The sequence below is a fragment of the Eublepharis macularius genome, chromosome 16 (genome assembly GCF_028583425.1).
Source record: "Eublepharis macularius isolate TG4126 chromosome 16, MPM_Emac_v1.0, whole genome shotgun sequence".
In the NCBI taxonomy this organism is placed as follows: Eukaryota; Metazoa; Chordata; class Lepidosauria; order Squamata; family Eublepharidae; genus Eublepharis; species Eublepharis macularius.
Window position 1 is genome coordinate 32,129,153 of NC_072805.1, and position 23,811 is coordinate 32,152,963.

At 42.8% G+C, this 23,811-nt stretch overlaps 1 protein-coding gene across 1 annotated transcript in view; it reads left to right on the top strand.

Annotated features, from left to right (window-relative positions):
* The window catches only part of SLC7A10 (solute carrier family 7 member 10), a 51,472-nt gene extending 35,288 nt beyond the window's left edge, over positions 1–16,184 (top strand). The window contains exons 3-11 of the mRNA XM_055000496.1: positions 4,185–4,336; positions 5,023–5,148; positions 6,323–6,476; positions 9,289–9,412; positions 9,519–9,622; positions 10,899–10,995; positions 12,223–12,372; positions 13,170–13,347; positions 16,054–16,184. Coding sequence (XP_054856471.1) covers positions 4,185–4,336; positions 5,023–5,148; positions 6,323–6,476; positions 9,289–9,412; positions 9,519–9,622; positions 10,899–10,995; positions 12,223–12,372; positions 13,170–13,347; positions 16,054–16,184 — 1,216 coding nt within the window. The remainder of the gene's footprint in view (positions 1–4,184; positions 4,337–5,022; positions 5,149–6,322; positions 6,477–9,288; positions 9,413–9,518; positions 9,623–10,898; positions 10,996–12,222; positions 12,373–13,169; positions 13,348–16,053) is intronic.
* The last annotated feature ends 7,627 nt before the right edge of the window (positions 16,185–23,811 follow it).

The following is a 23,811-nucleotide window of genomic DNA, read 5'->3' on the forward strand; positions in this document are numbered from 1 at the left end:
GCCGTGTAGAAACGACAAAAGCTTTCCTAACTTGCTTTTCTGTTCATAATCCTGTCAGTAAGGCTCGGGTAGATGTTCCCAATGCATTAAAACTTCAAGGCACATCCTTATTCCTTTATTTCACTTTCAGCGTGACCATATTACGGTTTGATCTGTATATGATTGAACTAAACTACAGAGTTTCTGTCACGTATTGGATTGCTGATGCAGAATAATTCAGTGGACAGTACCTGCATGCAAATGGAGCTTTTCATGCTTCATGCCAGGCACAACCATGTACTCCTAGGGCAAGCTGAGTTTTCAAAGAATGCTCGCATGCTGCACTTAAATGCCAGTGTTCCTTGGTAAGATTTAATAAGGACAAAGATGACTAAAATGAAGGCTTCTCTGCAATGGCTTGACAATTTGGAAGGCCAGGCATCTCCTAAAAATTAATCTTTATTGCATCATGCCAAGAGGCCAAGCCAAGAGTTGTAAATGGACACGGTAAAAACTGAACGTTTTCCATTTTGTTCCAAAAGTTCGGTTTATGGGGGTATTAACTCTTCCCTCAAGGCTGCAATAATTCAGCCAGGAGATCATTTAACCTTGCTTTGTTTTTATTGAGGCTCAACACACAGATAATAGTCTTTCAGAAAGCTGGAAGTGCTAGGAGAGAGGGGCTGTGGCTCAGTGGAAGAGCCTTTGCTTTGCATGCAAAAGGTCCCAGGTTCAGTTCCTGGCATCTCCAGTTCAAAAGGGCTGGGTAATTGGTGATGTGAAAGACCTCTCTACCTAGGATTGCCAGGACCCCTTACCTTCCGGGCGGGAGGTGGGAAAACTGGCACTTACCATATAGGTGTCCTCGCACGTGTGCTCATGGGGGCTATGTAATGATGTCTGGGAAGTGATATAATGTCCAGGAAGTGACATCATTGTACAGACAATACAATGGGAATTCTGACATACAATGACCCACTCCTAATAGTGCCTGGATTGAAAATGTCTCTGGAAAGCAGTCATTCTCTATATAAACCATAATTAGTATGTAGCATATCCTGTAATTCTTTTCAGCACTAGTGGCAATCACTAAAACAAGCAAGAGTTAATAAAGCTTAAAAGGAAATTATCAGAAATCCTATCCATTATTATTTGGTTGGCCCATAAAACGGCCTCTTCTGATCGGGAGTTAATTAACCTTCAAATTTAATAGTTATTTTATGAAATCGCCAGGCTCCAATCCAACCATAATTTTATAAGATCTTTCTACAATGAAGGGCAAAGGAAGATTAGTCAACAGGGGTTTGCATTAAAAAGCAACTTTGGTTTAAGAGGAGCCAAATTTTTACTTAGGTTACAAATCCCTCTAAGTATACTAAACCTTGAAAGAGTCCTGGGAGATTTGTATTTGCATTTCTCTCTTCAAAGGGCCTCTCTAATGCTTTGTTTATTACAGTTAGGCTAACCTTTTAACCTCTAGAGGGTAAGCAGAACTAGAAGTTCTGCATTGGAGAAAGCCGAGCCCTGTATTTCTTATTGTCTCTAAACACAGTTTTTTTAAAAAGGTGAGAAGAGATAAATGTGAGTAGGGAAGGACAACGTTCTGAGTAAGTTTGACTAGCACAGTCACAGTGGTTAAGTGGGGTGGTTGCAAATTAGCACTCCGCTGGTTCAAGTCCCACTACTGCCGTGAGTATAGTAGGTGGCCTTCGGCAAGCCTCTCACCCCAACTTCCCAGCTGTATTGTGGGGATAATAATAACACTGATTTTGTTCATTGCTCTGAGTGGGGCACTAGTCTCACTAGAAAAGTGGTATATAAGCACAGTTATTATGAAAGCTGTTGTAGCATAGTTATTAAGTGGCTGGGCTGCTCCCACTACTGCCATGAACTCTGCATGTGGCCTTGCGTAAGCCACTCCTCTCAGCCCCAGCTGTATTGTGGGGATAATAATAATACTAACTTGTCCATTGCTCTAGGTGGGCACTAATCTGTCTAGAAGAACGGTATATACGCACAGTTATTATTATCCAGCGGGTCTGCAAGACTGAGATGTTCCACCAGGCATATGGTTGAGGCCTGTCCAGTAGTCATCCTGAAGGCTCCCTACCGGCCTCTTGTCAGGGGGGGCACGTGGTCATCTGGCCCCCCCATATGAGTTACAGCTTAAATTGAAAGGCCTGTTCCCTCCCCCTTTTCGCCCACCCCTCTGTGTACTGCTGGCAGGGGTGGTGTAAGGTCGCTGTCTGGGGGTGGTGTTAAGGTAATTTATTATGTTGTATTGTTGTAACGTGCCTGAGACCACTTACAGGGAGGGCAGGATAGAAGCCTAATTAATAAAATTAATAAATTATTATCCTCCTCCTAAATTGGTCTGGAATTCTACTCAGGTCTGTTAAATGGACCTTACTTGCAAAAAAAAGTGTTCTTTGGAATGGCAGTGTCAAAGACCTGTTCTTGAATGCAATAAAGGTAAAAATTGCAATAAATAAATAGAAGTTTTTAAAGTAAATGGATGTGTGTCTTTGGCCTATAGGTCTCTGATAAAGCAATCCTGTAGGCTGCATTTGCAAAAGAAAAAAAATGTTGTCTAATAGTTGTTTTCAATAGTTTTGCAGAGCAGTCCTAAGCAGAAAAATATCTTTTAAATCCATTGAAGTCAATGTACTTACAAGGGTGTAACTCTGTTTAGGATTGTGCTGCTAGTTTCTCTTATCTCAATTGATAGTAAATTATCAGCAATATTACTGTTATCTTATATGCTTGATGCGAATGGCTTCATCTTCCTGGCCAATATTTAATCATAAGATCTTTGGAAAATAATAGGAGAAATATAAAAGGTTAACATGCACCTAAAATCTTCACCGCACCTATTGAATTTTCTCTTTGAAGTCACTGTTCCTAATCCTCAATTAGAAATCCTGTATTGAAATGTAATTGATTTTTAAAAACAGGGAATGCATCTCAGCATGGTGTATTGTATCTCAACATGTAACTCAGCATGGAACAAATTGAATATTGACTGTCTCCACTGAATTATATTCATATTAAATCGTTTGACACCAAAGGTTGTATACAACTAATTAATTTTATAGGCTCCCGTATCCAGAATGTTTGAGATGAGTTACAATTTTTCTAATGTAATTGTTATATGAAAGGGGGGAGGTGTTTGATCCTTTCTCAATTTCATTTCAGAAAATAATCTGGACGACATCATTTCTAGGTATCTACTGATACTGGAATCCAGGAAAATATATCCTAGATTCTTCCCCCCAACCCCCTTGAAATTCTGGATTATTTTGCTGGAAGCGTATTAGGATTTGGAAACAGTCCAGAAAAGTTTGGATTATGTCCACGAGAGAATCCCATTGCAAAGTTTAGATGCCATGTTGATATCAGAAGACGCAGCAATATCATAATCTCAAGACTTGCTAGGCCTGGTTCATAACTTTTGAAACATGTGTCAGCAGGGCTTTTTTCTGTGAAAAGAGATCATGGAACTCAGTGCTGGCACCATGTGCACGCGCATCCAAGACCACGCAATGACATCACTACGGGAAGTAACATCATCGTGCAGGGCACAGCCACCCCTGGAAAGGGTCTCTTTAATGTTTAAACCCCCATGGCTTCAGCTGGCCGGAGTGGATTTCCTTCCAGCTGAAGCAACCCATGTGAGTTAAACTTCAGCCAGTCAGCTGAAGTTTAAAGGGTCCCCTTCCATGTCACTTGCTCAAGTGGCATGGAAGGAGGCTCTCCCCACCAGGCGCTGCTTCAGCTGACTGGCAGGGAAGCCCTGGTCCTGTTTCAAACGGAAGGTCAGCGTTGCTGCTGCTAAAGAGCCTGACGCCTTGGCCTGCCCACTGGAGGAACGAGAATCAGGTGGGTGGGACCACTAGACAGGTGATCTCTTTGGAGAGGTGCTGGAACGTCATTCCACCGCGTTCCAGCTGAAAAAAAAAGCCCTGTGTGTCAGTCTTGGAAATCTTTGCACTAGTGCTGGGTTCTGCCACAAGGTGCAATGTTCACATTGAGACTTCCTACACAGAAGCAAAGGAAGGAGCCCTCGGAAGTAGGAAAACCTCAAACGCCATTCTAATAGGAAGCCTGTCTTCCTGTGAAGATCATGATGAGCTGTTTTGAGCCATTGTATGGGCAAATTCTTTCTAGACCACCTGTTCTTAACAAGAAATCTCTTTGTGTTACAGGTTTTTACTACTATGGAGTGCAGTTCTCATCATGTACCCCACTAGCCTGGCTGTTATTGCACTGACTTTTTCGAACTATGTTTTACAGCCAGTGTTCCCTAACTGTATCCCCCCCTATAATGCCTCCAGAGTCCTCTCCATGGTGTGTTTGTGTGAGTATATACCAATAATCTTGCTTATGATGGTGTTTCCCACTTGAGAGCTGCTAGGGTTGAATTGACCAAGTAACAAAAGAAAATGTATACATCTGTTTTTTAATGAAGATTTCTTGAAGCAGAATAAAAATCAAATCGTAAGATCACAAGAAGAGCCCTATGGATCAGATCACAATTGCATTTAGTTCAACTTCCACAGCCAGATACTGCCTGCCAAAAAGGCAGGGAGCTATGTTGTTCTCCAGTAACTGCTATTCATTTGAACTTGGAGGTTCTATTTAGCTATTGTGGGTAACAGCCTTTGATAGACCTATCCTCTATCTCCTTTTTGGTGGTGGAGAGTGCCATCAAGTAACAGCTGGTTTATGGTGACCCCTAGTGGGGTTTGCAAGGCAAGAGACTAACAGAGGTGGTTTGCCATTGCCTGCCTCTGCAACAGTGGTCTTCACTGAAGGTCTCCCATCCAATTACTAACCAAGGCCGATCCTGTTTAGCTTCTGCAATCTGACAAGATCAGGCTTGCCTGGGCTATTCAGGTAAGGGCCTAGCCCCCTTTTAACACCCCTCTTAAGCCAGTGACCATCACAATATCTCACAGTGGCAAATTCTGTCTAAAATCACACAGAGTGTAAAGCATTTTTTTGACTGAATTCTCTGTTCTCTCTTGATTCTCTGTTCTCTAGTGCTCTTGACTTGGGTGAACAGTTCCAGTGTCCGGTGGGCAACTCGCATCCAGGATATATTTACTGCAGGAAAACTCTTGGCCTTGGGCCTTATCATTATCGTGGGCTTCATACAGATTTTTAAAGGTATTTGCAAAAAAACCCTCTGAATGCCCACAGGGTATTCCTTCTTAGAACTTGGGATAGGGAGAGTTGAAATAAACTGTGAATCTCCCTACACAAAGCATCATACATGGGGACGCTCAAGTGTAAGGAGATGCAATGCTAGCTGGGAAGCATAGTTTAAAAAGAGCAGGTGGAGATCGCTCCTCAGAGGGTTCGTTAATTTCATCTTCACGTTCCCGAAGTCTCTGTCAATTGCTCCTCTCTGCAGCAGGGTAGTTTAAAAAGACAGAGCCAACGAAGATCTCTCCTTAGAGGGTTTGTTAACTGGCAAATAACCCTAGTTTAAATTTGCAGTGTTGATGAACTTTCAGGTTTTTACCGACTTAAAACAAACACCAGGGTCACCATTCTTTTATTGGACCAGTTCTTGTGCAGTTAACAATAGCCCTGATGTTCAGATTTATTTTTTTTAAGTGAAGGTTTTTTTCCAGCATGGGGGTGAACTGATGTGGAAAACATTACTTGCTCAATTTCTACTAAAAATCAAGATGCAGGGAGAATGAAAATAGATAGCAATCGTATCTTGAAGGCCTACAAGGAAAGTAGTCCACATAAGTATTGCTGTGAGATGACTAGCGGTGGTCTGGAATAATCATTCATGAATCTGTCTTATCCCCTTCTGGAAGCATTTCCCACCAGGCCTCAGCACTGCAGAAGGAGGTAAACCATATGCAGCAGGCTTCAGGGAAAGATGCAGGGTTGCAACTTGACCCTGGCTGTTTCCACACGTCCTTAAAGGGATGGCTCACTCACCAAACACAGGTGGCTTTCCCCCTTGACTCCAGACATCTGTGTTTTCAAAATAGCTGCAGGCTGTTTGGCTTCTATTTTTTCAGCACCTTTCCCGTGGTCCCAGAAAAGGTGTAGAAAAATGGAAGCCAAACGGCCTGCAACCATTTTGAAAATGGAGACATCTGGAGTCAAGGGGGAAAGCTGCCATCATTTGGTGATTGGGCCATCCCTTTAAGGATGCATGGAAATAGCCCTTGTCTGGAGGAAAAGACGCCTGCTTCTTCTTGTGTGTGGGGAGGGTGGCTCTTTTGCTCCTTGATGTACACGCTGTCCACAAGTGCTGCTCTGTTTGACCATCCAGCGTACACTTGTCCATTAAACTGTGCCTTTGCTTTGCTTGTAGGAAACTATGGAGAACTGCTACCCAGCAATGCTTTCAATTTCTGGATGATCCCGTCGGTGGGGCACCTGGCATTAGCCTTCCTTCAAGGTTCCTTTGCATTCAGTGGGTGGAACTTCCTAAATTATGTAACGGAAGAATTAGTTGATCCTCGCAGGCAAGTATTTGTTCCTAGTCTGACCTGGGTTTGGAGAGAGACCAATCGCACTTGTCTTGCCACATGGGGTCTGAAACGTAGTCTTGGAAAAATAGCATCCATCTGCAAATGCAAACCCCAAATTCTGGGAGCGGAACCAGTTATGCAAAGTAGGCACATTTGAATTTTAAATAATTCATATTTTGTTCGGTTGGAAATGTGTTGTGATTTTTAAAAAATACAATTTTCCAGGGTCTGCCCTCTCCCGCTCCGGAAATGGGGTAAGAATGAATAATTTTGGAATACCAGAGTCTCCATCCACGCATTCAAAACTGCCTGTTAGGCTTAGAATATTCTGAATTTGTGAAACTGCTTTATACTGAGTCCGACCCTTGGTTCATCTTGCTCAGTGTTGTTTCCTTGGACTGGCACTGGCTTTCTGGAAACTCTCTGCTTAAAGATCCTTTTACGGGAGCCTTCTGTATGCAAAGCAGGTGCCATACCACTCAGCAATGGTTGCTCTGGGGCAGCAGTTTATTATGATATCCAGTGCCACATTTACATTCTATTTGCAGCTGTTCAGATTATTAGATCTCTCATCATGGAATTTGTGTTTCTTTAATATCAAGTTCACATTCATTCGTGCACCTTATTGTATGTGAGTATTTTTTTTAACTTCACATACATTTCATTTTATATATAATTTGCATGTGTTTTTTGTTAACGGTGTACCATATAATTTTAAAGGGTACATTCTCCCAGCCACATCTATTCTTAAGCTATAGTGTATCTGTGAGTGCTTCCAAAAAAGCTTATGTTCTCTTTGGTCCTGCGCAGGCAGGCAAAATGGGTCGAAAGTTGTGAACAGGGAAGGAGGTCAGAATCCTGTCTACACGTCCCATCTCCTGTCTTCATGCACGGACTGTAACTTTTGCAATGGGACCTGTGCATATACTGCCCCCTCCAAAGCAGATCAGCTCTCAATGCATGATCCAGACCCTCCATTTGGGCAAGGTACAGGCAGTGTATCTGGAGCCAGCACACTGGAGTATACAAGCATACATCCCTGTGTAGAATTTACAAGCCATGGGTTGAAAACAGTGGTAGATTTCCACTGATGGAAGAGATGTTTTTCGTCAATTTGCCTTTTCCAGTACAGAATTCCAAATTTCCCCACCATGCTCTTCCCCAGGAGCAGCGTTTCAGGAGACTTTCAGGCTATGAGCTAAGCTACAAGAGACAAATTACACAAGGAAGAGCATGTGAAGGGAGTTGCAATGTTATCTGGGAAGCTGAGTTTTAAAAGAGATTGGAAGGCTTTGTCAATTTCCCCTCTCTACAGAGCCAAAGAGATTGCTGCTCAGAGGGTTTGTTAATTTCCTCTTTGTCACCGGGTCAGTTTCACTTCCCCTTTTAAAAGGCAAAGAAGAAATAAACAAACTTTCTGAGCAGTGATCTTCCTGGCTCTGTAGAGAGGGGAAAGTAACAAAGCATTCCAACCTCTTTTAAAACTCAGCTTCCCGGCTGACATTACAACGCCCTTCATGTGCTCCTCCTCGTGTAATCCATCTCTTGTAGCTCGGCTCTACAACGGGATGAGGGAGCGGAGAAAATCCTTTTCTACGTAAATCCCTTCCACTGGTGAAAGTTACCACTGGATTCAGTCCTTTCTATGAAGGTCGGCAGTAGCACCAGAAGGCACAATCCTCACCCCACGTTCTCTCCACACATGCATTTCTATCCAGCGCTACTGCCTGCACTGGGATTTTGTCAAACTCTAAAGGGACCAAGAAAGGGAATCCGGTGTGAGGCAATGTATGTAAGGATATGCCTGAGACTTCTTCATGAGCTTTTCGGGATAATGCAAATGGCGTCAACGGGAGAAGTCACAAACAGTTGCTGTGTCTGTGATGGTGGTTAGATCCCCGTACACATACTGCAGTATTACTTTCTCCCATCTGTACGTCAATGGCTCTTGCTGATTGCAAGATGTGCATTGCTGATGCAAATGGTAATCAGGAGTCCATCGTTTCCAGTGACGATTGCATGCTTAACACTGACGCTCTCACCTCCTCTGCTTCAACAGCATAAAGTGACACTCTCCCTTTCCTAAAATACCCACATCTCATAGAGCGCCCAGAAGAGAAGGGGCTTAAGCTTGACTCTGTAGCACCATTACTGCCTACCCCCAATCCCTGGCAGAGTTTGGGGCAAAGTGGGAGACTCTGGTTCAAGGTGTGAGATTCATCCACAGGCCCATGAACCAACTTAACATTATCAATCTTCAGGTGACGCCTGGAGTTCTCAGAGTTTGACCTCCAGACTACGGAGAACTGTTCTCCTGGAGGAAATCGTGTCTTTGGAAGGCAGACTCCATGGAAGCTCCACGCTGAGCAACCTCCCCAAAGTCCACCTCCCCTCAGCCACCCCCCCCCCCCATCTCCAGGAATTCCCCGTGTTGGATTTTGGATCACCAGAGAGCTCAGGGGAAGTTTGGCCGGCTACAGAACCCAACCGAAATGTGTAGATCCCTGATTTTGATGGATTGACTTTTTTGGAGAGTAGAAAACAGAACTCCATTGGAAGAGGGCATGAGGTTCACCACCTCCATAAACCCAGCCTAGGGCTCCCCACACCTTTTCAGGTGTAGTTTCAGGTGACACTATGAATAAGGAAGGGCGGTACAGCCAATTATTCCCATAGATTTTATTCCAACGACATGTTACTTTCTGTCTGGTAACAGAGCCGGCAAGGATCTACACATTCTGAAGGACATGTGAATGTAAACTCTTGTTGTGTTCTCCCTGCCCTCCTTCCCTGGTTTTCTTATTAGGAATCTACCTCGTGCCATATTCATATCCATCCCATTGGTGACATTTGTGTATACATTCACCAACATCGCCTATTTCACCGCCATGTCACCCCAAGAGCTCTTGTCTTCCAATGCTGTTGCGGTAGTAAGTAAAACACTCCCCAGACATACAATGTGGGGTTCTTTTTTTAAAATCCCTGTTCTGTGCTTTGCGGTATATGTTTCAGTTTTTCTGCCTTCTGTTGCTTTAGACGTTTGGTGAAAAGTTACTGGGCTATTTTTCGTGGGTTATGCCAGTCTCGGTGGCTCTGTCTACATTTGGAGGAATAAATGGATACCTTTTTACCTCGTCAAGGTTAGATGAAGTACGATTTTTTTTGTCTCTCCTGAATGCTCTTTCTCATTTCGGAAAGGGGAGGGGGGACTGGATTTGTTTTCTTTACTAGCGATGAGGTTTTGGGCTACTGAACAGGATCCCCGTTGCACATCACTTCTAAGACATCTATTTATAATTTGGATTTATTAGTCACCGTCGTGCCCCACCTTTATCCGTGGGCTCACATCTGTATCCAATGTGGACCTGGAGGTAGTAGAAATGGGGTTAACTGCGCAATGCAAGTTTGTAACTTGATCAAACTCATGCAATTGGGCTGAAGTCAGGCCAGCTCAACAAGAAACACAACTAAGCCCACCAATAAAAACCTCACACGTTGGATTAAGCGAGAAAGATAAGGATCATGTGTGGATAGGGTCTCTTCCACTGTAGCCACCATTCCCTCCCCAGTTGTGGTATTATTCTTTCTCCAGTCACTACAACTCCCCCACTATGACCTACAGCTCCCTTCTTCTTCACACTGAATAATAATAATAATAATAATAATAATAATAATAATAATAATAATAATAAGCATTAGAGGGAGAAAAATGAAACTTTCTCACATTCTTTCTTTAGCCCATATGGGTGCCTACAGGTCTAAAAGGAGTACCTGGAGGAAGAAGATCCAGAGAGGTTAGCTGTGTTAGTCTGTAGTTGCAAAATAGTAGAGTCCAGTAGACTAACCAACTTTATTGTAGCATAAGCTTTTGAGAACTACAGCTCTCTTCATCAGATGATGGCTATAGTTCTCAAAAGCTTATGCTACAATAAAGTTGGTTAGTCTTAAAGGTGCTACTGGACTCTTTACTATGGAGGAAGAAGAGCATAATTGTGATTTCTCAGCTGCCTACAGGCATATCTCCCATTTGGAAAAAGGAGACTGGCGCAAAATCTTCTGGCTGTGGCCAGGTGTGGAAGGCTGAAATCCAACATACTGATTTGAAAAAAATCAGCCAGATCTTTTGCTATCTGTCTCAAGTAAGGTTATAAAAGAAGAGATGGAGGGGGTGAAGTGGCTTGCCAATGCCAGCATTTTGTGATTAAGCTATAAACATTGGTTCTGAAAAAAAAATATGCTTGATTCTTTGTGGATTAAATGACACACCCATCTGAAGCTGTGAGCCTACAATCAATGCAGTGTGGAATATAGCTGAGCCAAGACCTTCCACATGAGTTGTATCTTTTAGCAGCCAGAAGAAACTCAGTGGTGTTATATGCTGAAAAGGTCTAATTGAATTTTGTTCTTCTTTTTTAGGTTATGCTTCTCTGGTGCGCGAGAAGGCCATTTACCAAGCCTGTTGGCTATGATTCATGTTAAACAATGCACCCCAATTCCAGCTCTCCTTGTCTGTGTAAGTTTCACTATTCTTCTCAAAAGCAAAAGAAGAGTTCTGTGACACCCTAAGGACTATACCAACACATTTATTGTATATCTGCTTAAGACAAAGGCCATGGAAGCTTACTCTACGATAAAACGGTTAGTTTTGGAAGTGCCACAGGACTCTTGTTTTTGCTTCAACAGACTAACCCAACTACCCCACTGGAATTTATTCCTTTCATAATATTTGTTACAGATTATTGCTCTCATTTTAAAGCCAGCAGCTATAATAGCCAGATGGGTTTTAGAAAGAATTCTTGAGCAGCCTATCAGTCTCCTATTTACAACACCAAGCAAGAACAAACCAAACTGGTGACCCGCTATAAAGGAACATTTTTCACATTTATGGGAATCCTTCCAAAAATCTTATCTCCTGGAGGCAAACCTTCAATCAGAAGTGGCTGTATGCAAGTTCTCACTGCCACAGTAGCAACGTGCTTAAGCTGTGGCTTCTCCTTTAGTTACATTTCTCATTATCCGTTAACAATTCTAACAATTGTACTGAATGTTTTCCACACAGTTTGAATAAATGAGGTTAAATAAATGCTTTTACCTTAGGCATTTGAGGAGGTATCTGAGGGATGACTATTATTTGGTATATATTTAGTATATTTTTCTCAAGATATGCCAGCGGTGGACCCTACCTATCTTATCTGGTTCCCTCTTCACTGCAGTCTGCATCCCGCATGACTGCTGGGCACAGAGGTCCCACAATCCTCCACATAGCCTTTACGGAGGTTCCTCTTTAATAACATTCAATTTATATACAGCCCTTCAGGACAACTTAATGCCACACTCAGAGCAGTTTACAAAGTGGGTTATTAGTATCCTCACAACAATCACTCTGTGAGGTGGATGGGTCTGAGAGAGCTCTGAGAGAGCTGTGACTGACCCAAGATCATCCAGCTGGCTTCAAGCGGAGGAGCGTGGAACCAAACCTGGCTCTCCAGGTTAGAGGCCAGATTAGAATCCTGCCGCTTTAATGCGTGGAAAACTTAGTAGGATCCAACCCTAAGCACTTCAGAGATGATACTGCAGATCTGTCCTGATGCAAAAATTGATAGGCAGGGACCGAATAAATAAAAATAGAAAAGCCTAATAATTTCTGCAAACGGTTTTTAAATCTAATTATTTCTGCTACAGGTTTTTTTTAAAAAATTGCAGTAATGCCTGAACTGAGCATCCCTTTCTCTTTTCCTAGTGTCTGGCCACTGTTGTCATCATGCTTGTCGGGGACACATACACATTAATTAATTACGTGTCGTTTATTAACTACCTCTGTTACGGTGTGACAATAATAGGCTTGATTGTGCTACGCTGGAAGAAACCCAAAGTCTTCAGACCGATCAAGGTGAAAATATTGGAGCTACGTGAATGATGGTGTGTTACCGTTGTTGGCCTGCCTTTTCCACGAGATAGCTCCCATGATGCAATGGGGGAGGGGGGAAGGAGAAGCTGCATGGGTCAGCCACGCATCCTTGCAACACATCTATCAGCGCCAGCCCATCTCCGTCAGAGGGAAACATTTGCACAGCCGCAGGATAGTGCCGCATGGCGCTGTCACAGTTTCTTCCCTGTTATGATACGGCAGTGGCAAGGACAAATGTGAAAATGATGGGCAGTGAACATGAGCCAGAAATTAAAGCTATAAACAATAGCTTTTCAGGGAGTGAGAGGCAGTAAGGTAGATGTGTCAGTTTCCAGACTGCAGGCTTTCTTTGTTGCTGACTTTCCTCCACCAAACAGGTTTCCAAATTTCTTTATTCATTGGGGAAAGTTGAAAACTGCAGTGTACGCATTTTGGCATGACTTTTGCAGAAGTGTATTGGATAGCACCTAGGATGAGTCATTCTCATTCCCTTCTCCTCCCTTTGTGCCTGGGGCTTTTTCTGGAGTTTTAAGGTTTCCCTTATGAGTTAAACTGACAAAGCCAGCAGATGCTTCTGATCTGGCCTAGTCAATCTCGCCACTCCTTTGATCAGTATGGCACTAAGGAAATCAGGATAGACCGTTCTTTTTAATGAGCTAAAGGGACCAGGCTAGAACCGACTGGCCTTGCCTGCATGGCTGTTGCTCTGATTTAGATGGGAGTGGAATTAGGACAAGGGACAGGTTTCTGTACACTTCCAATATTTTCTTTCCCCTTAGGTAAATCTCATGGTTCCAATCACTTACCTGATATTTTGGGCCTTTCTCTTGATCTTCAGTTTTTATTCTGAGCCAGTAGTCTGTGGAATCGGACTGATTATCATATTCACTGGAGTGCCAGTGTTTTTTCTTGGAGTGTACTGGAAAAACAAACCAAAGTGTGTAAACAGGATAACAGGTAAGAAGCCACGGCAGTCCATGTTGTGAGAAGAAAGAGTGTAACGCTTATCAATGTTGGTATCAACTGTATTTACAGTCCAATCCTAAACAGAGTTTGATCATTCTAAGAGCACTGAGGCCTCTGCTTAAGATTGTGCTGTTAGAAAACCAAGCAGATGTGTACCTTTAAATTTCATCAGACTACATGTAGGGTTGCCAGCTCCAAGTTGGGAAATTCCTGGAGATCTAGGGGGTGAAACCTGGAGAAAGTGGGGTTTGGGGAGAGAAAGGACCTTGGCATGGCATAATTCCATAGAGTCCACCCCCCAAAGTAGCCATTTTCTCCAGGGGGACAGATCTCTGTGGCCTGGAGACCAGTTGTAATTCCGGGAGATCTCCAGCCACTACCTGGAGGCTGGCAACCCTAACTACATGTGAATTGAAAGTGAAGATCTAATTTTAATTTGGGGCTTCCAATAGACCAGTGTTCCATCCTTCTAACTGCAGGGCTATTTTAAGGTATACAGTATTTCTGACACCCCCAGGATGACTGATTGAAGTTTTCCTGTTGAGTTTGGCTGGTTCTGTGTGGCCAAACAGATAGGGCTGGTCCCTGCATTAAGGAGATAGGAATCAGTTAATGATGTCTTTTATCCATTAGAATAAAATTGAATAAATAAATAAATAAATAAATAAAAGCAGCACTTTTTTCCAGATGAGTGTGTCACATCAAGCCCTGTATCATTTTTTAATAATAATTTTAAATTTATTAATAAGATTAAAAGCCCAATAAAAGGGCAGAGAAAAGAAAAATTAAAGAAAGAGGAACAGAAAGAGAGGAAACGAGAAAGAAAGAAATGAAAATTGAAGAAAGGAAAAATAGAGAAAAATAATACATATTTCATTTTTCATTTTCCTAGACAACACCTATTATATCTTTACGCACATTGTACTTGTAGTTTTAATACCTCTAAAATTTACCTTTTCAATACTTCTCCCTTCTTTTTATTTTTTCCAAGCTTGTCTTCTTAGAAATCAAACTCACAAATTATCAATTCATTTTTTCTCGTCTCGCGCAAAAAGTCAATAAGGAGTTTTCAATTAAACGTGAAAGTAGGCAGTGTTTTATCTCTAATCAGACACCAAGTCCTATATCAGAAGAAGCATTTCTTCCTTTCTATGTAAGAGAGGGGAGGAGAGATGTTTCTTAAAAGAAGGCACCTGCCACCCACAGATTTGATCAGAGCTGCTCCTTTTATCACTCCAAAGATTTTTAACTAATTAAATTAATATATTAGCAGGATAAATATTTTAACCAGGTTGTTTGTTTTTATTAGTTCAGCTGTCCCCTATTCTCACACACACTGATTTTGAATTCTTACTGTTTGTTTGTTTATGTCTTGCCTTTTCTCCTCAATGGGGAGCCAAAACACCTCACATCATTCTCCTCTCCTCCATTTCATCCTCACAACAACCCTGTGGAGTAGGCTTGGCTGAGCGAGTGTGACTGGCCCAAAGTCACCCAGCAAGCTTCCATGGAAGGGTAGAGATTCGAATCCGAGTCTCCCAGATCCTGGTCTGACTCTCTAACTGCACACACTGTACTGGCTTTTTAATCCTTTGTTTAATTTTTAATGTTACTTTATTATTATTGCCACTTTTGAAAAATAGTTTTCTTACATGGTATTACGACCCCCTTTCTTTTTCAGTTAGTTTTTGCCTTTACCTTTAGCCTCTGGCTAGATTGCTGCCACCAGGAATTATATTCTAAAATAAGTAATTTAAATTTCCCTTTTAATATGGTGGATCTTCTCGAGAAGTGCTGCTACGTTGTTTTAAATATTTATGTGATTTTATCTGATTCTAAAGTATATATTTATATTTTAATGTATTTATTGTATGTAATCCGCCCTGAGCCTACTATTGTGGGGAGGGCGGAATATAAATTGAATTAAATAAATAGTAACATGCCCAAGCGTCAGGATCCTTCGTGGGACTATGTGGCCCTGAGGATAGGAATGGGATATGTAGGAATTACAGATACCCTGGGATTAAAAAAAAAACTTTTAATTTTACAAGAAGCATATCGGTTTCATACTATTACTTAAGCTTGATGGTTTCAAAGATAGTTATCAGTTCTTAAAAGTTTCCTTACATAGGCTCAGTCACACAGATATATATATAACTTTCTCTCTCAGGCGCACACACAGTTTGCCTATCTAAACCGGAATCAGTATTTATCTCAAAAATGCATAGACCCCCTCAGGCGGCACACAGGTTGCCTGCTTTGCCCAGACTGAATATTTCTCTCTCCTCAGTAACTGAAAACTGCATTCACTCCGCCCACACTCTCAGAGCGGAACCACAAGTGACGCCTGACACAGGTTGGACACTAGTCAGCTTCCCTCAAGTTTTGATGGGAAATGTAGGCATCCTGATCTTGCAGCTTGGCTCTCCAACTGCTGTCCAATGGACTTTTCAACTGTCACTTGTCCAACATTCCACCAAGCTGCCTACATTTCCCATCAAAACTTGAGGGAAGCTGGCAAGTGTCCAACCTGTGTCAGGTGTCACTTGTGGTCCCGCTCTCAGTCATCAACCAATCATCTCACTCACTCATCCCTCTCTTTCACCCCCACTCTTCATCTGTACCACACCAAGCATTATCTAATATGGACAATCAAGTACCAGTTAAGACTGATAATCTCATTGTTTGTTTTTGCAGAATCTTTGACATATTGGGGCCAGAAGGTGTGTTTTGTTGTCTACCCTCAAGGGGGACCTCCAGAAGAGGAGGATGATATACCTTTCACTCATTCGCCCCTCTCTGGAAGTGAGAAGAGCTTGAAGAAATAATGATATATTTTACATAAGAGAAGTAGATTTTTGTTCTGTTTACATGACCTTTTTTTTTTTTGGAAAAAGAGGAAGAAAAATCTTGAAAATGTGTTTTTAGCAATCCAATAGTAAAACTCATGCAACGAAATACATCATTTCAACACTTCTAGTGGACAGCTAATAGCCTTTAGCTCTTTTTCCTAAAAAGAAAAAAAAGAAGAAAAAAACAGTAAAATAAAATAAAAAGAGATGGTTGTTGGTTTCTGGCTATGTGTTTCAGTTAGGCAGCCTGGGTATGGGAATTTCGGAGGAAATTGCTTCACCCAATAATTTTAAAACTCTGCTATAAAGGTTGTGGATTTGGGAAGTTTTGAAACGAGGCTGTCTTGCAAGCTTATAAAAATAAAGCATCATGTTTTAAAAGAGGAGACAATATAAAGTTAGGAAACCCATCTAAGATAGCTAAGACAAAAATATGAAGTGCCTTATACCCAGGGGTCATTTAGTAGAAAAAGAGCTGCAGGAACTCATTAGCATAACTCATTAGCACAACTCATTTGCATATGCCATGCCCCTTGCAGTGTGTCATTAGCATAACTGATTTGCATATGCCACACCCCCTGACATCACCTATCCTGGCTGTTTTGGACCCAATCCTGGACATTCAGGGCCGAAATTGGGCCCAAAATGGCAAAAAGGGGCTGAAAATGGCCGAAAGGGGGACCAAAGTGGTCAGGATTGGGCCGCTGCTGAGCAGAAGAGTGATCCACCACCTGTCAGAGGCCTGATCCTGGCCATTTTGGGCCCAAATTTGACTGTTTCAGCCCCAATCCAGGCCAAAACAGGTCCAAAATGGCCGAAAATCAAGTGCACGGGACCACCTGACATGTGGCCTTTTTGGAGAACTACCGGAACTGCGTTCCTGCGTGTTCCCCCTCAAAATGAGCCCTGCTTATACCACATCAGACTACTGGTCTATCTGAGCTCAATACCTTCTGCACTGACTGGCAGTGGCTTTTCCAAGTCTGCAACCGAGAATGTTCCTAATACTTGCTGCCTGAAATAGTTTAAACTGGAGATGCCGGCCATGAAGCTGGGACCTTTAGCATCCGAAGCATGTACTTTACCACTGAGCCGTGTTCCAAATACACACTGCATCAAGAACATTACTTTCAAAAAAAGAATGTTACTTCCGATTATGTCCCACACACATTTAAGAGATGGCCTACATTGTGGCTGCAATTTAGGCAAATTTAATGCACTCGAGCATCACTTTAGTTTGGTTTATGTGCAAGTACAACAAAAGGAAAACTCCATATACGTGAGGCACTTGTTTTCACAGGTGCAAAAGAGAAGCCCCTGTACTCTAAAGCTTTGGCTTGTTTCCAGAGCATCCAAGAGTTTAGCATAATCTTCATTAAGCTTTAAAGTGGACTTTACAGCTTTGTACATCATGTTCTGTCTCCATCCTGTAATTCAGCACTTTATTCATATGAACTCTACCACAAGACTCACATCTGCTCAACTGACAACTAGAGCAAAATTCGCATCCAGTAGCACCTTAAAGACCGACAGGATTTCTCAAGAGTCAAAGCTTCCTTCCTCAAATACAAGTAGCAATGGAGATCCCAGAGCCTTTATATCCCAGCTAGAAGGTGGGAGGGGCGTTGTAAGAAAGGGAGTCAGGATGCAGAAGTACAATGCAAAATGCAAGCAGCTTGGTTAGAACATCGGATCTGATGTCACAATAGCTGATGGGAGCTTTGACTATTGAAAGCTTATACCCTGGAAATCTGGTTGATCTTTAAGGTGCTACTGGATTAGAATTTTGCTCTTCTGTGCCTGGAAGGGTCAGTTTTGCATGATGTAGGGGGGATTTTTTAAACTAGAATTTCCATGATCCACCAATGCATTTTGCAATTACAATGCAAAAGTGCATAATCAGGGTGTCTTAACAGTTAAGATGTAACTAGCCTGTGTTAAGTGGTCTTGAGCATACAATCTGCTTTGCTAGATCAGACCAAATGTCCCACCTAGTCCAGGATTTGGGAAGGGGGGTAGGAATTCGAACAACCAGCAAGCATTAGATGGTCGACGAGAAGCTGATGTACGATCCACCCGTGGGTCACAATCTATCTCCTGCCCACACCAATTCTATACCACAATTTATCGACATAAAACCTGCTGATCTAAGGCAAGTTTCATTCTGCAGACATCTGTTGAAAATATCAATCTGGCCTTATTTGAACACCATCTGTTATAACTAATTAGATGAAAAGAAACCCTTTATTATACTATTAGACCGTACAATGCTCTAAAAAAAAATCTGTCCCCTTGCAAAAGAAGATGAAGTGCTCTAGAACGTTAACATTCGTTCATATGGAGAAAACAAACGAGGGAACCTAGACAATGGCCTGATGTAGGCACGCTGATGGGTCCATAAAGAATATGGTTTGTAAATCTGAGCCTACTTTAGGTTCTAGCTACATGCAATGCTGGCACAAACCATTAGAATAGGGACTGTACAAAACAGGACAACTTAAACCAGTGAATTTGGGTGTCTGAGCATCTCCTATGTCTGTGAATTTTCACTCACTTCTGCCCATAGCCATTTTAGTTCAGATCCTCAAATCCCCTCAGGAGAAGGATGGCTGAGGGAAGGGGCTGAGTGTAAAAACATCTCTGCTTTAAATTGTCCCCCTACATTTACACACTGCAGTCCTAAGCAGAATTATACCACAATGACCAGAGAAACTGGCTTGCCTTATCCCTGGTTTGCACTGGTCCACATAGCCCACAAATCCAGGCCAGGAAGATTTGCATATCTGCAAGACCGATTCCTGATGGTTTACAGGGAACCACTATACACGAGCACCAGACCTTTCCCCCCCCTTCAGTCACATGTAAACTGTTATCAGTATTGGCTGTAGTCACAACAACAGCTACTTTACAGCCCAAGGTTGAGCCCATCTTACCACCCTTTCCATTTACTGTGCAGGTGATTACATATTCCCATTGACCAAGTGCTGCTTACAGCACTGTAAACATGCATTAAATCTATCATCCCAATGCCCTGCCAGATGATGCTAAGAATTTTAAGCATGTGTTAAATTTCAGCAAGAGAGCTACAAGTGAGCTTTAACAGTGCCTTTTGCTTTTGGAATGCTAATTTTATCTATCACCTTTTTTAATCCTTTGCTTGCTCCTACGAGCTCAGCATAAATGGGGTTCCCTGTCCCCCCCCTTTCCTTTTTATGAGTGAATTCTCCTACTCACACCAACAGAAGAGTCTCAAGATACTCCTAACCAGGGGTCATTTCATAGAAAAAGAGCTGGAGGAACTCATTAGCATAACTCATTAGCATATGCCACGCCACTTGACATCACCAGAAGTGTGTCATGAGCATAAATGATTTGCATGTGCCACACCCTCTGACATCACCTATCCTGGCTGTTTTGGACCCAATCCTGGCCATTCAGGGCCGAAATTGGGCCCAAAATGGCAAAAGGGGGCTGAAAATAGCTAAAAAGGGACCCAAAATGGTCAGGATCAGGCCGCTGCTGAGCGGGAGAGTGATCCACCACCCGTCAGAGGCCTGATCCGGGCTGTTTCGACCCAATCCAGGCTGAAACGGGCCCAAATGGCCGAGAGTCAGGTGGGCGGGGCCAGCTGACATGTGACCTCTTTGGGGAATGGCCAGAACTGCATTCCTGTGCGTTCCCCCTCGAAATGAGCCCTGCTCCTAACCCTTTCGAAATAGCTTAATGCGGCTTACCTTTATGTAAATGCAGACTGCGAGGGAATAGGATAAGCTTGGAGGGTGGATTATTTTCTTTTTCCTTACCTGGTATTATGCGGTGAACATAACAGAAGGGGCCGTGCCAAACCGTAATGTAAAAGCAACAGTGGTGAGGGACCCGTTGGCAGCATGATTCCCTCATGCACGCAGAGCCGAGGGGGATCCTCGTAGACATTTTCTGCTCTGCTCCTTCCATCTGGGTCTGCTGCAACATGCATGACCATTGCTGACAATGTCAGGACAAGTTATTGAGTGACATGCTCCTTTCTAAACTTCTGGCATCCAACAGACACATGGAGCCTGTGTGAGAAGGATTTGGAATGGCTCAGTAATAATAAAAATAACAGCAATAATAATAATAAATGTATATCACTCTTCTAGACAGATTAGTGCCCCATTCAAGAGCACTAATTGTTGTTTTATCCCCACAATACAGCTAGGGAGCAGGAGCCGAGAGGAGTGGCTTACCCAAGGCTACCTGCAGAGCTCATGGCAGTAGTGGGATTCGAACCAGCAGTGCTGATTTGCACCCAACCTCTTAACCATTACAGCTGGGGAGCTGGGACTGAGAGAAATGGCTTACTCAAGGCCACTTACTGAGCTCATGGCAATAGCGGGATTCGAACCAGCAGAGTGCTGTTTCATATCTCAGCCACTTAACCGCTATGCTGCAGCTATGCTACAGTGTGGAAGGGCCTCCCATTCCCTGTAACAGCTGAACATACTGCAGCTGCACGTGAGACATTTCAGAAGGCTGAATACTCCATCCCCAAGCATTTGGAGATTTTATCGTATAGCCGTAATGTAAAACAATTCGGTGAACTGGCCACTTGAGCAGCAAATCCAGCCTCTGTGCTTTCCTTGTATAGCAAAGCGATAGCTTAGTGATTACTGGCCTACAGTTATGGTCCCTTTTTATACCAAAAAGTATTTTTGAAATGCAAGAATAAATAAATAAATAGATGAACATAGCACAATAGCTTTGGATGATTTCAATTAACGACCAATTTGCCGGTTTTTGACAATACATTTGATTTGCATAGGATTACACTGTATATTTTCAGATACACTGCATCTGAAGAAGGGAGCATTGACTCTGGAAAGCTTATATCCTAAAAATCTTGTTGATTTCTAAGGTGCCACTGGGCTCAAATCCTGCTGTTCTACTGCAGACCAACCTGAAACTGTATATTTACTAACTCAGTGACGGGGGCTTTCAGACAAAAAAGTTGAATACATTTAAACTCCATTACTGTAACGGAAAAATTAAATGCCTTTTAGACCCTTCTGTTGAAGTGGACAAGAGACTAACAGAGGTGGTTTGCCGTTGCCTGCCTCTGCAACCCTGGTCTACTAACCAAGGCCAACGCTGCTTAGCTTCTGATACCTGACAAGTACTATGATATAATATATATTTAGGCTTCAGATGTGAAATTAAGTTTTTGGCTGCTTTCTGTAGGTGTTTTCATGCAGATGTAATTCCTATAATGTGACACAAAATGGGAAGCTGAATGAAATGGAAGGGACGCAAAGCAAAGTCATCTGCTGCTTCTTGGTCACGTCTCCATTCATTTTTATTTCCCCTGCTCCATCTGCTGTCCTCCTTTATCTCAACTTTCCCACTCTCCTCCTACCATCCCCCCAAATGCCCCCTGGGCCATTCATCTTCCTCCCACCTCTCCTCTTGCGGGGGGGGGGGAGTCCCCAGCCATCAGAGGAAACTAACCAAGTCTGGCTGACACCCCTTACCCAAACAAGGGCAAGAACAATTCTTCTGATTGGCAGTTCCATGGTACTCGATGCTCAGCATGGTTACTGAACACCCCAGTGGCAATCCAGAAGTGAACAAGGGCAACCCTCAACTGCAGTTGTTTTGTGGGCAGGGTGGGGGGTTAGAATCATCCAAATTCCTTGCTGTTCCTCTGCAAAGATGGGAAGGGTCTCTCTTCCCAGCAGATAGCCCCTCCTACTTTGCAGGAACACCCAGTTTGGAGTCCTTCAGTGTCTACTCACGGATATGGAAAGAAATGGATACCTGATCACTTGATGGTTCCATCTCATATAGGACATGCGTGCAAGTGGTGGTGGCAGTCCAAGCAGTGGTGGGTCATTTGTCAAGTGGCCGAGTGGAAAGGAACGGCAGCAAAGAGCAGCAGCTGCTGTCCTTTGCCTGCCTGCTCTGTCTGTGTCTTGGTTATATCAGGAAGGGGCTTGCTGGACAGCAACTTGCCAAGGGCCCCCAGAATCCAGAACCACCACCACTTTCCTTGATTTGAGCCACCAAACCTAAAAAAATCATCCATGGGAAAACCTCTGTGCTCAGTATTTCAAATATAATTTTAAGCAGTGTGTGTTTCACACACTCAAATATATATGCAAACTTCAGAGGTTAAGGGAAAAGGAATTAAAACGTATGCAGCTTTCTTTGTACCAAGTTGATTGAGATTTAAGTATATACATAGCTAAAGAGAGCTTATTTCTGAGTGAGTGTGTGTGTGTGTGTGCGCGCGCGTGCGCTTGCGCGCAGGGGGGGTTTCTGGGAAAGGAGGTGGCGGAACTCTCAAGAGGGAAATGAGGAAGAAACACACAGAATTCTTTGAAATCATATTATTTTCAAGCACTATTGCTGAGTATTTTCAAGAGGTGCCGGGACTCCGTTCCCCCATGTTCCTCCTGAAAAAAATTAATCAGAGGCTTGTGCAATTGCTTAACAACAATCTGTCATTAAGTTAAGCAAGAAAGAGAAGGTTTGGTGCTCTGTCTTTAAGATCCTGATATACAAGAAACGAAATTTCAAGTCATCCAGTGAGAAATGTTCTTCCTCCTGGGAGTTACGGTAGCTAGTTGACAAACTGAAAACAGTCTAGCACTGCTCATGAAAAGCAATGCCATTGTTCTATTTTTTAACAATGAAACTGTCAGGTTGGCCACAGCTGAAATGTGCATATCAGTAGCAAGTTTGGGCTGTCACGAACGGTTGACATGATGCTGCCATGGTTTGATTTCAGATATCAGCTGTTTAAGTCAAGTGAACTCAGAATAAAAACAAATGTAGACTGTGTTTGTTTCAGAATATTCCTCCGAGGAGCTCCGGGTAGCGTAATTGGCTCTTCCTCATTTTATTCCATCAACAAACACCCGGTGAGATAGGTCAAGTTTAGAGTTTGTGACTGGTCCAAGATCTCTTGGTCAGTATGGCTGAGCAGACATTTGAGCTCAGGTCTCCCTGGATGTAATGCAACACACTGGCTCAATTTTTGACAGATCTCCTCTCCAGCCTGAATTTTCAAGCCAAAATAATCACACCCTGTTACATTTTTACTAGTGATGGATGATCTCCCCTCAGCTCAGATCTTAAATGGGATATGAATTTTATGAGCAGCATCTGTGAATGCTAATGTCACCAAAAATTCTTCTGTAGATTTATTTCACATATGCATGGGGAAATGCACATGGGGAAATGCATCTTGTTACTCATCAGAAAGGTGGCTGCAACGACACACTCACCAACCCCAATTTCTCCGTCAAGATTGGAGGGTGTGTAATAGTCGTAAATGACATGTGCTACTGGTGGGAAGTGCCATCAAGTCATGGCTGACTTATGGTGACCCCCCCCCCTGCTGAGGTTTTCATGGCAAGAGACTAAGAGAGGTGGTTTGCGATTGCATGCCTCTGCAACCCTGATCTTCGTTGGAGGTCTCCCATCCAATTACTAATCAAAGCTGACCCTGCTTAGATTCCGAGATCTGATAAGATCGGGCTGGCCTGGGCTGTCCAAAATGACATGTTGATTTAGCACTTCTTAATTGGTAGATTGGTTGGTTGTTCTGAAGATAAGATTTATC